General features: G+C 37.4%; 1 protein-coding gene across 2 annotated transcripts in view; it reads left to right on the top strand.

Moving 5' to 3' along the window:
• INTS8 (integrator complex subunit 8) overlaps nt 1–14,456 on the top strand; it is a 65,496-nt gene that overhangs the window by 48,658 nt on the left and 2,382 nt on the right. For both annotated transcript variants that reach the window (XM_046642047.1, XM_046642049.1), the window contains exons 22-26: nt 7,986–8,089; nt 8,860–8,910; nt 10,424–10,497; nt 10,576–10,640; nt 10,802–10,845. In XM_046642047.1, coding sequence (XP_046498003.1) covers nt 7,986–8,089; nt 8,860–8,910; nt 10,424–10,497; nt 10,576–10,640; nt 10,802–10,845 — 338 coding nt within the window. The remainder of the gene's footprint in view (nt 1–7,985; nt 8,090–8,859; nt 8,911–10,423; nt 10,498–10,575; nt 10,641–10,801; nt 10,846–14,456) is intronic.

Raw genomic sequence — 14,456 nt, 5'->3', positions numbered from 1 at the left:
GGAGAAATGTTGGTTCATGTCTCCTGCCCATTTTTTGATTGGGTTGTTTGATTTTTCATTGTTGAGTTGTGTGAGTTCTTTATATATTATGGATATTAAGCCTTTGTTGGATGTATGACTTGCAAATATTTTTTCCCAGTTAGTGGGTTGTTTTTTTTGTTTCAATCCTGTTTTCCTTTGCCTTGAAGAAGCTCTTTAGTCTGATGAAGTCCCATTTGTTTATTCTTTTTATTGTTTCCCTTGTCTGAGAAGACATAGTGTCTGAAAAGATCCTTTTAATACTGGTGTCAAAGAGTGTACTACCTACGTTTTCCGCTAGAAGCCTTATGGTTTCAGGTCTAATCTTTAGGTCTGTGATCCATTTTGAGTTTATTTTGGTGAATGGTGAAGAACAATGGTCAATTTTCATTCTTTTGCATGTGGCTGTCCAGTTTTCCTAGCACCATTTGTTGAAAAGACTTTCTTTTCTCCATTGTATGTCTTCAGCTCCTTGGTCGAAGATTAGCTGTCCATAGATGTGTGGTTTTATTTCTGGGCTTTCAATTCTGTTCCATTGATCTGTGCACCTGGTTTTGTACCAGTACCATGCTGTTTTGATTACTGTAGCTTTGTAGTATGTTTTGAAGTCAGGGATTGTGATGCCTCCAGTTTTGTTCTTTTTTCTCAGGATTGCTTTAGCAATTCGGGGTCTTTTGTTGCCCCATATGAATTTTAGGATTCTTTGTTCTATTTCTGTAAAGAATGTCATTGGGATTCTGATTGGGATGGTGTTGAATCTGTAGATTTCTTTAGGTAGAATGGACATTTTAACTGTTTATTCTTCTAATTAATGTGCATGGGATGTCTTTCCATCTCTTTATGTCGTCATCCATTTCTTTCAGAAAAGCCTTGTAATTTCGTTGTATAGGTCTTTCACTTCCTTAGTTAAATTCATCCTGAGGTATTTTATTCTTTTTGTTGGGATTGTGAATGGTATTGTTCTTTTTCTTTGAGTTCTTTTTCTGTTAGTTTGTTATTAGAGTGTAGAAATGCTGCTGACTTATGTAAATTGATTTTATACCCTGTGACTTTGCTGTAGTTGTTGATTATTTCTAAAAGTTTTCCAATGGATTCTTTGGGGTTTTCTATATATAAGATCATGTCGTCTGCAAACAGCGAGAATTTCACTTCTTCCCTCCCTATTTGGATTCCTTTTATTCCTTTTTTTTGCCTAATTGCTCTGGCCGAAACCTCCAGTACTATGTTAAATAAGAGTGGTGATAGAGGGCATCCTTGTCTTGTTCCTGTTTTCAGGGGGATGGCACTCAACTTTGCCTGTTGAGTATGATGTTGGCTGTGGGTTTGTCATATATGGCCTTTATTATGTTGAGGTAGTTCCCTTCTATGCCCATTTTATTCAGAGTTTTTATCATAAATGCTTTCTCTGCATCTATTGAGATGATCATGTGGTTTTTATTCCTCAGTTTGTTGATGTGGTTGATCAGATTGATTGATTTGTGGATGTTGAACCATCCCTGTGTCCCTGGTATGAATCCCACTTGATCATGATGTATGATCCTTTTGATGAATTGCTGAATTTGGGTTGCTAAAATTTTGTTAAGAATTTTTGCATCTGTGTTCATGAGCAATATTGGCCTGTAGTTTTTTTTTTCGTGCTGTCTTTGTCAGGCTTTGGTATCAGTGTGATGGTGGCCTCATAGAATGTGTTAGGAAGTGTTCCATCCCTAATTTTTTAGAATAGCTTGGAAAGGATAGGTATTAAATCCTCCCTGAAAGTTTGGTAGAATTCCCCAGGAAAGCCATCTGGTCCTGGGGTTTTATTCTTTTGGATGCTTTTGATTGCTGTTTCAATCTCTTTCCTTGTGATTGGTCTGTTCAAATTGTCTGCTTCTTCTTGATTAAGCTTTGGGAGATTATAGGAGTCCAAGACTTTATCCATTTCCTCTAGGTTATCTATTTTGCCTACATATAGTTTTTCGTAGTATTCTCTTCTAATCCATTGTATTTCTGCAGAGTCTGTTGTTATTTCTCCTCTTTCATTTCTGATTTTGTTTATTTGAGCTTTCCCTCTTTTTTTCTTAGTAAGTCTGGCTAGGGGTTTGTCAGTTTTATTTATCTTCTCAAAGAACCAGCCCTTTGTTTCATTGATCCTTTCTACTGCCTTTTTTGTTTCAATAGCATTTATTTCTGCTCTGATTTTTATTATTTCTTTCCTTCTGCTGACTTTGGGCTTTGTTCTTCTATCTCTAATTCTGTTAGTTGTAGTTTAACATTGCTTATTTGGGAGTTTTCTTGTTAAGATGTGCTGGTATTGCGATGAATTTTCCTCTTAATACAGCTTTTGCTGCATCCCATATGAGTTGGTATGGCATGTTATCATTTTCATTTGTCTCCAGGTATTTTTTGATTTCTTCTTTAATTTCTTCAATCATGCATTGGTTGTTCAATAGCATATTGTTTAGTCTCCACATCCTTGTGCCTTTCTCAACTTTTTTCTTGTAATTGATTTCTAGCTTTATAGCATTATGATCAGAGAAGATGCTTGTTACTATTTCAATTTTTTGAAATTTGTAGAGGCTTGCCTTGTTTCCCAACATATCGTCTATCCTTGAGAATGTTTCATGTGCACTTGAGAAGAATGTGTATTCTGCTGTGTTTGGATGGAGTGTTCTTTATATGTCTATGAAGTCCAACTATTTTAGCTTTTTGTTTAGCTCCACTGTTTCCTTGTTGATTTTCTGTTTGGATGATCTGTCCTTTGATGTCAGTGGGGTGTTGAGATCCCCTCCTATTATTCTGTTATTTTTGATATCTTCCTTTAGGTTTGTTAATAGTTGCTTTATGAACTTTGGTGCTCCTGTGTTGGGTCCATAGATATTTATAAGCATTATTTCTTCTTGATGAAGTTTCCCTTTCATCATTATATATTGGCCCTCTATGTCTCTCTTTACCTGCCTTATCTTGAAGTCTGTTTTGTCTGATATAAGTATTGTGACACCTGCTTTCTTTTGTTTGCTATTAGTTTGGAGTATTGTCTTCCACCCCTTTGCTCTGAGCCTGCGTTTGTCCTTGGAGCTGAGGGGTGTTTCCTGGAGGCCACAAATTGTTGGATCTTGTTCTTTAATCCATTTTGCCACTGTGTGTCTTTTTATTGGAGAGTTCAGTCCGTTTACATTGAGGGTGATTATTGACGCATGAGGGCTTAATGCTGTCATTCTGTCGCTTGTTTTCTGGTTTTCCTGCGTTTCCTTTGTTTCTCATCCTGTGTGTTTTAGCCTACCCATTGACTTCTGCATTTTATTATGCTGAGTATCTTAGATTTTTCCTTATTTATGTTTTGTGTCTCTGTTCTGTTTTTTAGTTTAGTGGCTACCCTGAAGTTTGTATTCAAAATCTCGGTATAACATAGTCCATTTTCTGGTGGTCTCTTACTTCCTTAGCCTACACTGTTTCAGTCCCTTTCCTCCTCCCCTCCTAAGTTATTATTTTCATCTCTTATTCCAACTTGTGTTGTGAGTTTGTGGTTAGAGTGATAAGATTGTCTTTGCTTTGGTGATTTACTTCCCTTTATCCTCATGCTATAGTCGAATATTTGCTATCCTATTCTATCTGTCTCCGTACTCTGTGTTTTGTGACCCCTTTCTACCTTTTTTCCTTTTCTCAGGTGTGAGAACCTCCTTGAGGATTTCTTGTAGTGGAGGTCTTGTGGCCACAAAGTCCCTTAGCTTTTGTTTGTCTGGAAAAGATTTAATTTCTCCCTCATATCTGAAGGATATTTTTGCTGGATATAGTATTCTTGGCTGAAGATTTTTATCCTTTAAAGTTTTGTATACATCATTCCAATCTCTCCTAGCTTGTAAGGTTTCTATAGAGAAATCCCCTGAAAGTCTGATAGGGGTTCCTTTGTAGGTTATTTTCTTCCGCCTTTCTGACCTGAGTATTCTTTCTTTGTCATTCATTTTTGCCATTTTTACTACTATATGCCTTGCTGTAGGTCTTTTTACATTGACAGATCTAGGAGATCTGAAAGCTTCCTCCACACACATTTCTCTCTCAATCCCTAGATTTGGGAAGTTCTCTTCTGTTATTTCGTTAAGCATGCTTTCTGTTCCATTTTCCCTTTCGTCGTCCTCAGGAATTCCGATAATTCTTAAGTTGCACTTTTTCATTGCGTCAGCTAGTTCTCAGAGATTTTCTTCGGTTTTTTAAATTCTTAGTTCTCTTTCTTGGTCTGTCTGGAGCCGTTCAGCCTGTCTGTCTTCGAATATGCTAATTTACTCCTCTCTGGTGTCTATATGGGCATTCAGGGAATCCATATTCTGTTTTATCTGATCCATTGTACTTTTCATCTCTAGTATTTCTGATTGATTCTTCTTTATACTTTCAACCTCTTGTGAAGTAACTCCAGATCTTGTTGACTTGTTTCTATTTCCCTTTCCTTCATTGAGTTTTTTGATGATAGCTACCCTGAATTCATTGTCACTTAGCTTACCTATTTCCAAGTCCTCAGGACATAATTCTGTGTTTTAATTGTTTTCCTTCTGATCTGGAGCTTTTATAAATTGCTGAATGGTGGAGGAGCGGTTTTTGCATGATGCTATTTTTTGGTTGCAGTTACAGCCTGTTGCCGCTAGATGGGGGTCGAGAGCCACGCGTTCTGAGCCCTGTGACTTCAGCTGTGATTGCAGCGCGCAGCACAGAGCATGGGTTGGGGGAGAAGGGGCACTTTCTCTTGCCTGCCGACCTGGATTCCGATCAGCCCTCCCTCTCTGGTTTCCGGGGCCCCTGGCTTGGATGGGGTTCCCCCAGGCGAAGGCTTTCCCCAGTTAGAGGGTTTCTGCTGCACTGGTCTGTGGGAGACCTGGACAATCCTGCAGATGCACGGCCCCCCCCCCCCCCCCCACACCTTTCGTCACCCACGGTAGTGATCCCCAGTCTCTAGGGGAGGCAGCAAAGTTCTCTCCTAACCCCATTCCAGCTCCTCCAAGGGAAGCTGCAGCCTCTGCCCTCCATTGTTTGGCTGCTGTGTGTCTCTCACAATTTCTGTTATTAGGATTTTTTCTTTTTGGTTGGAATGCAGTTGGTGCTTTTGGTTGTATTTTGGAGGGGAGAGAGTCCTGGGTGAGCTCACTCTGCCATGTCGCTGATGTCACTCCTCATCTTAACTATTTTTAAGTATACGGTTCAGTGGTGTGAAGCATATTTACATTGTTGTGCATCCAGTCTCCAACATTCTTATCTTGTAAAACTCAAACTCTGTACCCATTAAACAACAGCTCCCCATTTCCTCCTCCAGCCCCTTGCAACAACCATTCTACTTTCTCTATGAATCTGACTACTCCTGGTACCTCATATAAGTACAATTAGACAGTATTTGTCTTTTTCTGATTGGCTGTTTCACTGAAGGTTTATCCATGTTGTAGTATGTGTCAGAATTTCTTTCCCTTTTAAGGCTGAATAGTATTACTTCGATAACATTGTGAAATTTCAGTTGTACATTATTTGTCAGTCACCATATAAATGTGCCCCTTCACTCCCTGTGCCCACCCTCCAACCCCCTTCCTCTCTGGTAACCACTAAACTGTTCTCTTTGTCCATGTGTTTATCTTCCGCATGTGAGAGAAATCATATAGTGGTTGTCTTTCTATGTCTGGCTTATTTCGCTTGACATAATACCTTCAAGGTCCATCCTTGTTGTTGCGAATGGGAGTATTTTGTCATTTTTTTATGGCTGAGTAGTATTCCGTTGTGTATATTCACCACATCTTCTTTATCCATTCATCAGTCCTCAGGCACTTGGGTTGCTTCCATGTCTTGGCTGTTGTGAATAATGCTGCAGTGAACATAGGGGTGCTCAGGTCTCTTTGTACTGTTGATTTCAAGTTCTTTGGATAAATACCCAGTAGTGGGATAGCTGGGTCACATGGTATTTCTATTTTTAATTTTTGAGAAATCTCCATACTGTTTTCCATAGAGACTGCAACAGTTTTTAATCCTACCAGCAGTGTATGACGGCTCCCTTTTCTCCACAACTTCTCCAACATTTATTTTTTGTCTTGGGGATAATAGCCATTCTAATGGGTGTAAGGTGATGTCTTAGGGTAGTTTTGATTTGTGTTTCCCTCATAATTAGTGATGTTGAACATCTTTTCATGTGCCTGTCGGCCATCTGTATATCTTCTTTGGAAAAATGTCTGTTCATATCCTCTGTCCATTTTTTGATCGCGTTATTTGTTCTTTTGTTGTTTAGTTGTGTGAGTTCTGTGTATTTTTTGGAGATTAACCCCTTGTTGGATATATGATTTGTAAATATTTTCTCCCAGTTGGTAAATTGTCTTTTCGTTTTGATCCTGGTTTCCTTTGTCTTGCAGAAGCTCCTTAGTCTGATGAAGTCCCACTCGTTTATTTTTTCTTTTGTTTCCCTTGTCCGAGTACTCATGGTATTCAAAAAGATCCTTCTAAGACCGATGTCAAAGAATGTACTGCATATATTTTCTTCTAGGAGTTTTATGGTTTCATGTCTTACGTTCAACTGTTTAATCCATTGTCAGTTAATTTTTGTGTATGGTGAAAGATAATTGTCTTTCTTTTGCATGTGGCTGTCCAGTTGTCCCAGCACCATTTGTTGAAGAGGGTTTCCTTTCTCCATTGTGTGTTCTTGGCTCCTTTGTCAAAGATTAGCTGTCCATAGATGTGTGGTTTTATTTCTGGGCTTTCAATTCTGTTCCATTGATCTGTGTGCCTGTTTTTGTACCAGTACCATGCTGTATTGATTACTGGAGCTTTGTAGTATATTTTGAAGTCAGGGATTGTGATGCCTCCAGCTTTGTTCCTTTTTTTCAGGATTGCTTTAGCCTCTGGGAGTCTTTTGTTGCCTCATGAGTGTTAGGACTCTTATTTTTGTTTCTGTGAAGAATGTCATTGGCATTCTGATTGGGATTGCACTGAACTGAATCTGTAGATTACTTTAGGTAGTATGGACATTTTAGCTATAGTTATTCTTCCAACTTATGTGCATGGAATATCTTTCTATTTTTTTATGTCATCATTGATTTCTTTCAGCGATGTCTTATAGTTTTCATTGCACAGGTCTTTCATCACCTTGGTTAAATTTATTCCTAGATATTTTCTTCTTTTTGTTGCAATTGTAAGTTGGATTGTATTCTTAAATTCTCTTTCTGTTAGCTCATTATTAGAGTATAGAAATGCAACTGATTTTGTAAATTGATTTTGTGGCCTGCAACTTTACTGTAGTTGTTATTTCTATTAGTTTTCTGATGACTTCTTTAGGGTTTTCTATATATGAAATCATGTCGTCTGCAAACAGAGTTTCACTTCTTCATTGCCTATTTGGATTAGGAGTTGATTTTTTTTAAAGAGAAACTTCAAAATATGAGAGTAGAGAGAATAGTGTAATGAATCACATCTGTCTGCCACCCAGCTTTAACAGTAATCAGCTTGTAGCCAGTCTCATTTCATCTGTACACTCACCTACAACATCCTGCTCTCTCCTGGATTATTTTTGAAGCTAACAATTGCCTATTCTAATGCTCATTTTCACCCCAGCCCCAAAAGAATTTATCATCAAGATCTTAATATCTATATTCAGGTTATAATTACTGATTTTAAACTATGTCAGAAAATAAACATACATTTTTAGTATGGGCATTTGGAAATTAAATACCTCTAAATACTTAATTCTGCACCAGTAAGTTTGACAGGACATATGAGCTAAATTTTTGACTAACCAGTTTTAGAAGACAAAAAAATCTATTATATTACTTCTTTAAAGTGGTTAAAAAAATATAGAGAGTCAATTTTTGTCAGTGTTGTTCTGCTTAAGTGTTATACCTAGATCTGTGGTTTTAATATGCTTTTGTGGAGTCCTGAAGTAATTCCTGACTCTTCACAAAGGAGCCCCTGTCTGTTTTTCCAACTGTTACATCTAATGACAGGTAATTCTTTATTTCTGTTTTCTACTTTAGCAACAAATCAGTATTCAGCAGCTCTTCACTATTACCTCCAGGCTGGAGCTGTGTGTTCAGATTTCTTTAATAAGACTGTGCCCCCTGATGTTTATACAGACCAGGTAAGTTGTTTCTGTGGGCTTGCTTTCTTCTTGTCTATCTTTAAATGTTGTTCTTCTTGGGCTCCTTTTTTGGGTGAATTTATTCATTTCCATGTATGTCATGGTAACTCCCAAATGGGTTGCTCTGGACCAGATTGTTTTCCGTATTTCCAGTGCCTGGAGATCATTGCTGCTTGATTTCCCAAAAACACCTCTAACTCATCCTCTCTAAAACTGCTATCAGCGTCTGTCTTTACCAGTCTCTCCTCCTGATGACCTTCCCCAACATGCACACACACAAAAATACCCCCACCAAAATACCAAACTCCTTTTGTTTAACCATTTGAGTTGACCAAGCTCAGATTCTGAGTGTCATCCTCTTTTCTTTACTTACCCTCTCAGCAGCATTCAGTCAGCCTTCAAGGTATGTTGAATCTACCTCCAAAATCTCAAATTTTGTTCATTTCCTTTTGATATACATTGCACTTTCCTCTGGTTTAGGCCACCAATATCACAATTTAATAAATTGCTTTTTTTCAATGCTTATAATAAATGACTTTTGAAATAAGATTGTAAAGTTTTTAGTAACTAGTTTTTTTAAAGAAATTTTATTTTTTAGAATACTTTCAGATTCACAGCAAAATTGAGTGAAAAATACAGAGTTCTCATACATCCTGTCCCCCTACACATGTACAACCTTCCCCATTATTGACATCCCACATCAGAGTGGTACATTTCTCACAACTGATGTTAACTAGTTTTTGAAAATAATCAGAATTTTGTTTTTGTAGGTTATAAAACGAATGATAAAGTGCTGTTCTTTGCTGAATTGCCACACACAGGTTAGATAATATTATGATGTTGGTTTATTTTCACGTATATTAGAATTTATAATAAAGATAAAGCATTGAACTGGGAAGTAGCTTTTATTTTCCATATCATAGTTGCTTAAATTTATGGTTTAAGAATTTGGCATAGTCTTTAGATTTTTCTTAATAGTTTATAGAATTTTAACTATAATGAAAGTATGAATTAGAAAACATTGGTCTTTGAATCTTCTAATTGGAGAAGAAGCATTCTCATGTACATTTTCTTATATTTGAGAAGATGTGTACGTTAGTCATTAGGGAAATGCAAATCAACACCACAATGAGATACTACTTCATACTCACTAGGATGGCTGTAATTGAAAGGCAGACAGTAAAAAGTGTTGAAGATGTGGAGAAATTGGAACCCTATATAAAATGGGGCAACCTCTTTGGAAAACAGTTTGGCAGCTTCTCAAAAAGTTAAACATAGAATTACCATATGACTCAGCAGTTCCTCCTAGGTATATAACCAAGAAAATTGAAACATGTCCATAGAAAAGTTTGTCCATGAATGTTCATACATCATTATTCATAATAGCCAAATAGTGGAAACAACCCAAATGTTCATTAGCTGATGAATGGATAAACAAAATTTGGTATATCCCTACAATGCAATATTATTCAGCCATAAAAAAGGAATGAGGTACTGATGCATGCTACAAGATGAATCTTGGAAGTATTTTGTTGAGTGGAAAAAGCCAGATACAAAAAGCCTTGTATGATTCTGTTCACATGAAATGTCCAGAATGGGCAACTCTATAGAGTCTAGAGTCAGAGTGTAGATTAGTGCCAGAGACTGGGGGGAGAAGCAATGGAGAGTAACTGCTAATGTGTACAGTTTTTGTGGGGGGTGGGAAGAGGATGAAAATGTTTTGGAATTAGATAGTGGAGATGGTTGTACAACTTTCTGAGTAAACTAAACATCCTTGAATTGTGCACTCTAAAAGGGTGAATATTATGATATGTGAATTACATTAGTTAAAAAAAATTAAAAATATTTTTTAGAGAGATCAGCATTATGACCTACAAACCTGATTGAAATGGATCTGCTTTCTACGTTAAGCAGACTGGCAGTGTAAATTTTGCCAAAATGAGCTTCTGTACTGGCCAGCTGTGAAAGGTTGAATTGCATGTTCTCTATGTCCTTGAATGTCATGACACTTTTTTTTGGCAGCTTTTCATTCCCTTCAATTTTCTGACCAGGCTTTTTGCCAGCTTCTTACTCAAATAAAGCTCTAAAAATTTATGAGTTAGGTCACTGATGAAGAAAATATTGGGCAGATGGACACTTGTGTAAAGTCTTTCGTAATTAAAATTGGAGCAAATCTGTAAATAGGAGCTGATCCACTCAGCATGATCTGCAAGTCCTCTTAAATAATATATTCTTGATATAAGAATTATTAAAAATTACCCCTTCAAAACCAGGAGAATCATTGTTGACACTAGTTACATGAAACCATTTTCAAATCTGTCTTTGTTTATGTAGGTGGCAATTTTATGTCAGTTCCTCAGAGAAATTGACTACAAAACAGCTTTTAAATCACTGCAGGAACAAAACAGGTATGAATGATTTTTAAAATAAAATGAAGTTAAAATTTTTCTGCTTAAGAAAGAGGAAGTAACAATTCAATTTTTCAGTCATGATGCTATGGACTCCTACTATGACTACATATGGGATGTTACCATTTTGGAATACTTGACTTGTATCCTTTCATCTACATACATGATATTAGAACAGTTCATTTCTATAAATGAAGGAAGTATTTAATATTGTGTATTTTCTAAATCAAAACTGGAAAATAGTTCAGATTCTATCGTGGTATTTAATAGTATCAGATTTATTAATCTTAACTGCTGCACTCAGATCTTCATCATAAAAGAGGAGAAACAGACAAAAGACAAATTGCGGTAAGTTACCTTATGCCTTTCTTCGGTGATATATTTAATTTCTCTAATATTAAACCACTGTTAAGATTTGGACCAACACAAAAAAGATTTTCTGTGCCTAGTTACTGCCAGAATTTGGTTATCAGTATTTACTTCTTAAAAGATGCTATTTTGATAATAGGAGCTTTTACATCTAGTTTGTTTACATTAAAATGTTAGATCGTGTCATCTCTGCTCCAAACCTTTAAGTTGTTTCCCACCTCACACAACGTCGAAGTCTTTACCTGGCTTACAAGGCCGCATATGAGCTCTGGGTTGCTATCCGACTTTCCTCCTTGCTAACTCCTGCTATCCCCATACCTCTACTGTTCTTTGAACGTGCTCAGAACATTCACTACTGAAGGGCCTTTGAAATTTTCTCTTCCAGGAATATTCTCTAATGTCCCTCAGGTCTCTCCTTAAACGTCACCTTCTTAGTAATCATTCTTTCCTATCTTATAAAATAATAGTGTCTCTCCTCATTTTCCTTCCAATACTCTTATTCTCATTTCTCTTTTAAAATTTTTCTCCATAGCACTTCTCTACATCTGACATACTATATATTTACTTATTTATTGGCTATTTCCCTATGTGAGTAGGGACTTGGTTTTGTCATAGCTTATACCTAGAATGGTGCCTGGCACATAATAGATGCTCTGTAGCTACTGAATAGATGAATCATTTATTTAAATTTGATTTATAAGCTAAAACACTGTAAATTTTATGGCCATTTTTGCTTGCCTAAATTTGTTGCATCATTATCACCATAGATATTTTTTTCTTTGCTCTTTCACTCATGTTAAAAGTATACAGGCACACCTTGGAAATAATTGTAGATTCAGTTCCAGACCACCTCAGTAAAGCAGATGTCGCAGTAGAGCAAGTTACATGAATTTTTTGGTTTCCCAGTGCATATAAAAGTTATGTTTACACTATAGTGTAGTCTGTTAACAGTACAGTAACATTATGTCTAAAAAACAATGTACATACCTTAATTTAAAAATGCTTTATTGCTAAAAAGTGCTAACTATCATCTGAGCATTCAGCAAGTCATCTTTTGCTGGTGGAGGGTCTTGCCTTGATGTTGAAGGCTGCTGACTGATCGGGGGGTGGTTACTGAAGGTAGGGTGGCTTTGGCAATTTCTTAATATAAGGCAACACTGAATTTTGATTGACTTCAACAATTAAAGCATTGATTGACTCTTCCTTTCACAAATGATTTCTCTGTAACATGCAGTGCTATCTGATAGCATTTTACTCATGGTAGAACTTCTTTCAGAATAGACGTTAGTCCTCTCAAACCCTGCCAATGTTTTATCAACTAAGTTTATGTAGTATTCTAAGTCTTTGGTTGTCATTTCAACAATCTTCACAGCATCTTCAGCAGGAGTAGATTCCATCTCAGGAAACCACTTTGTTTGCTCATTCATAAGAAGCAGCTCCTCAACCATCAGAGTTTTATCCTGAGATTGCAGTAATTCAGTCACATCCTTAGGTTCTAACTCTAGTTCTCTTGCTGTTTCCACCACATCTGTAGTTACTTCCTCCACTGACATCTTGAACCCCTCAGTCATCCATGAGGGTTGGAATCAACTTCTTCCAAACTCCTGTTAATGTTGATACTTTGACCTTTTCCCATGAATCACGAATATTCTTAATGGCATCTAGAATGGTGAATCCTTTCAGAAGGTTTTCCATTGACTTTGCCCAGATCCATCAGAGGAATCACTATCTATGGCAGCTGTAGCCTTACAAAATGTATTTCTTAAATAGTAAAGACCTGAAAGTTAAAATTACTCCTGGATCCATGAGCTGCAGAATGGATGTTGTGTTAGCAGTCATGAAAATGACAGTAGTCTTGTTATACATCTCCGTCAGAGCTCTTGGGTGACGGGCTCTTGAGCTCCGTCAGAGCTCAGGTGCATTGTCAATGCGCGGTAATATTTTGAAAGGAATCTTTTTTTCTGAGCAGTAGGTCTCAACGGTGGGTTTAAAATATTCAGTAAACCATATTGTAAATAGATGTGTTATCATCTAGCCTTTGTTGTTCCATTTATAGAGCACAGGCAGAGTAGATTTAGCTTATTCTTAAGGAACGTAGGATTTTTGAAATGGTGAATGAGCACTGGCTTCAACTTAAAATTTTGTCACCAGATGCATTACCCCCTAACAAGAGATTCAGCCCGTCCTTTGGAGCTTTGAAGCCAGGCATTGACTTCTCCTCTCTACCTATGAAAGTCCTGGATGGAACCTTCTTCCTGTATAAGGCTGTTTTGTCTACATTGAAAATCTGTTGTTCAGTGTAGCCACACTAATAGTCTTAGCTAGATCTTCTGGGTAACTTGCTGCAGCTTCTATACCAGCTCTTGCTGCTTCACCCTGTACTTTTATGTTGTGGAGATGGCTTCTTTCCTTAAACTGCATGAAGCAACCATCCCTGCTAGCTTCAAACTTTTCTTCTGCAGCTGCCTCACCTCTCTCAGCCTTTGTAGAGTTGAAGAGAGTTAAGGCCTTGCTCTGGATTAGGCTTTGGCTTAAGGGTATGTGGTGGCCGGTTTGATTTTCTATCCAGACCACTGAAATTTTCTCCATATCAGCAATAAGGCTCTTTTGCTTTCTTGTTCGTGTGTTCACTGGAGTAGCACTTTTAGTCTCCTTCAAGAACTTTTCCTTTGCATTCACAACTTGGCTAACTGTTTGGCACAAGAGGCCTAACTTTCAGCCTGTCAGCTTTCAACACGTCTTCCTCACTAAGCTTTAATCATTTCTAGCTTTAGTGAGAGACGTGCAATTCTTCCTTTCACTTGAAGACATAGAGGCCATTGTAGGGTTATTGACTGGCCTAATTTTAATATTGTTTTGTCTCAGTGAGTAGGGGGGCCTGAGGAGGAGGAGAGAGCCGGGGGAACAGCCAATCACTGGAGCAGTCAGCACAGACACAACATTTATCGATTGAGTTTGCCACCTCATATGGTTGTGGTTTGTGGCACCCCAAAACAACTACAATAGAGTAACATCAAAGATCACTGATCACAGATCACCATAACAAATATAGTAATAATGAAAAAGTTAGAAATATTGTGAGAATTACCAAAATGTGACATAGAGACGTGAAGCGAGCGAATGTTATTGGGAAAATTGGCGCCAATAGACTTGCTTGATGCAGGGTTGCCACAAACCTTCAATTTGCGAAAAACACAGTATCTGTGATGCACAATAAAGCAGAGTGCAATAAAATGAAGTATTGCCTGTATGCTGTTTATGAAGTGTCATGTAAAGCTTTATACTTGGACTAAATTGTACAGCCATTATTTAGAGGAAACAATGATGACAGCATCTTTTTAACAAAACGAAAAAGAACATGAAGCCAGTGCCACTTGATTGGAGGCTACTCATTCTTCCATTTCCAATTTATCCAGGGCTGGAAGGCAATACTGACATTTTCCCAGGTCCTTGATGCTATTTCCAAACCTTTGTATCATTTTTTAAACCCTTTCTCCTTAGAAGCTTATACCAAGGAGACTGCCTGCCTCTCTACTAGCTCATTTACCCACCCTCCTGGTTATTCCTCTACATGCATCAAAAAATGTGAT

The sequence above is a fragment of the Equus quagga genome, chromosome 16 (genome assembly GCF_021613505.1).
Source record: "Equus quagga isolate Etosha38 chromosome 16, UCLA_HA_Equagga_1.0, whole genome shotgun sequence".
Lineage (NCBI taxonomy): Eukaryota > Metazoa > Chordata > Mammalia > Perissodactyla > Equidae > Equus > Equus quagga.
This window is presented reverse-complemented; position numbering and strand designations above follow the sequence as displayed.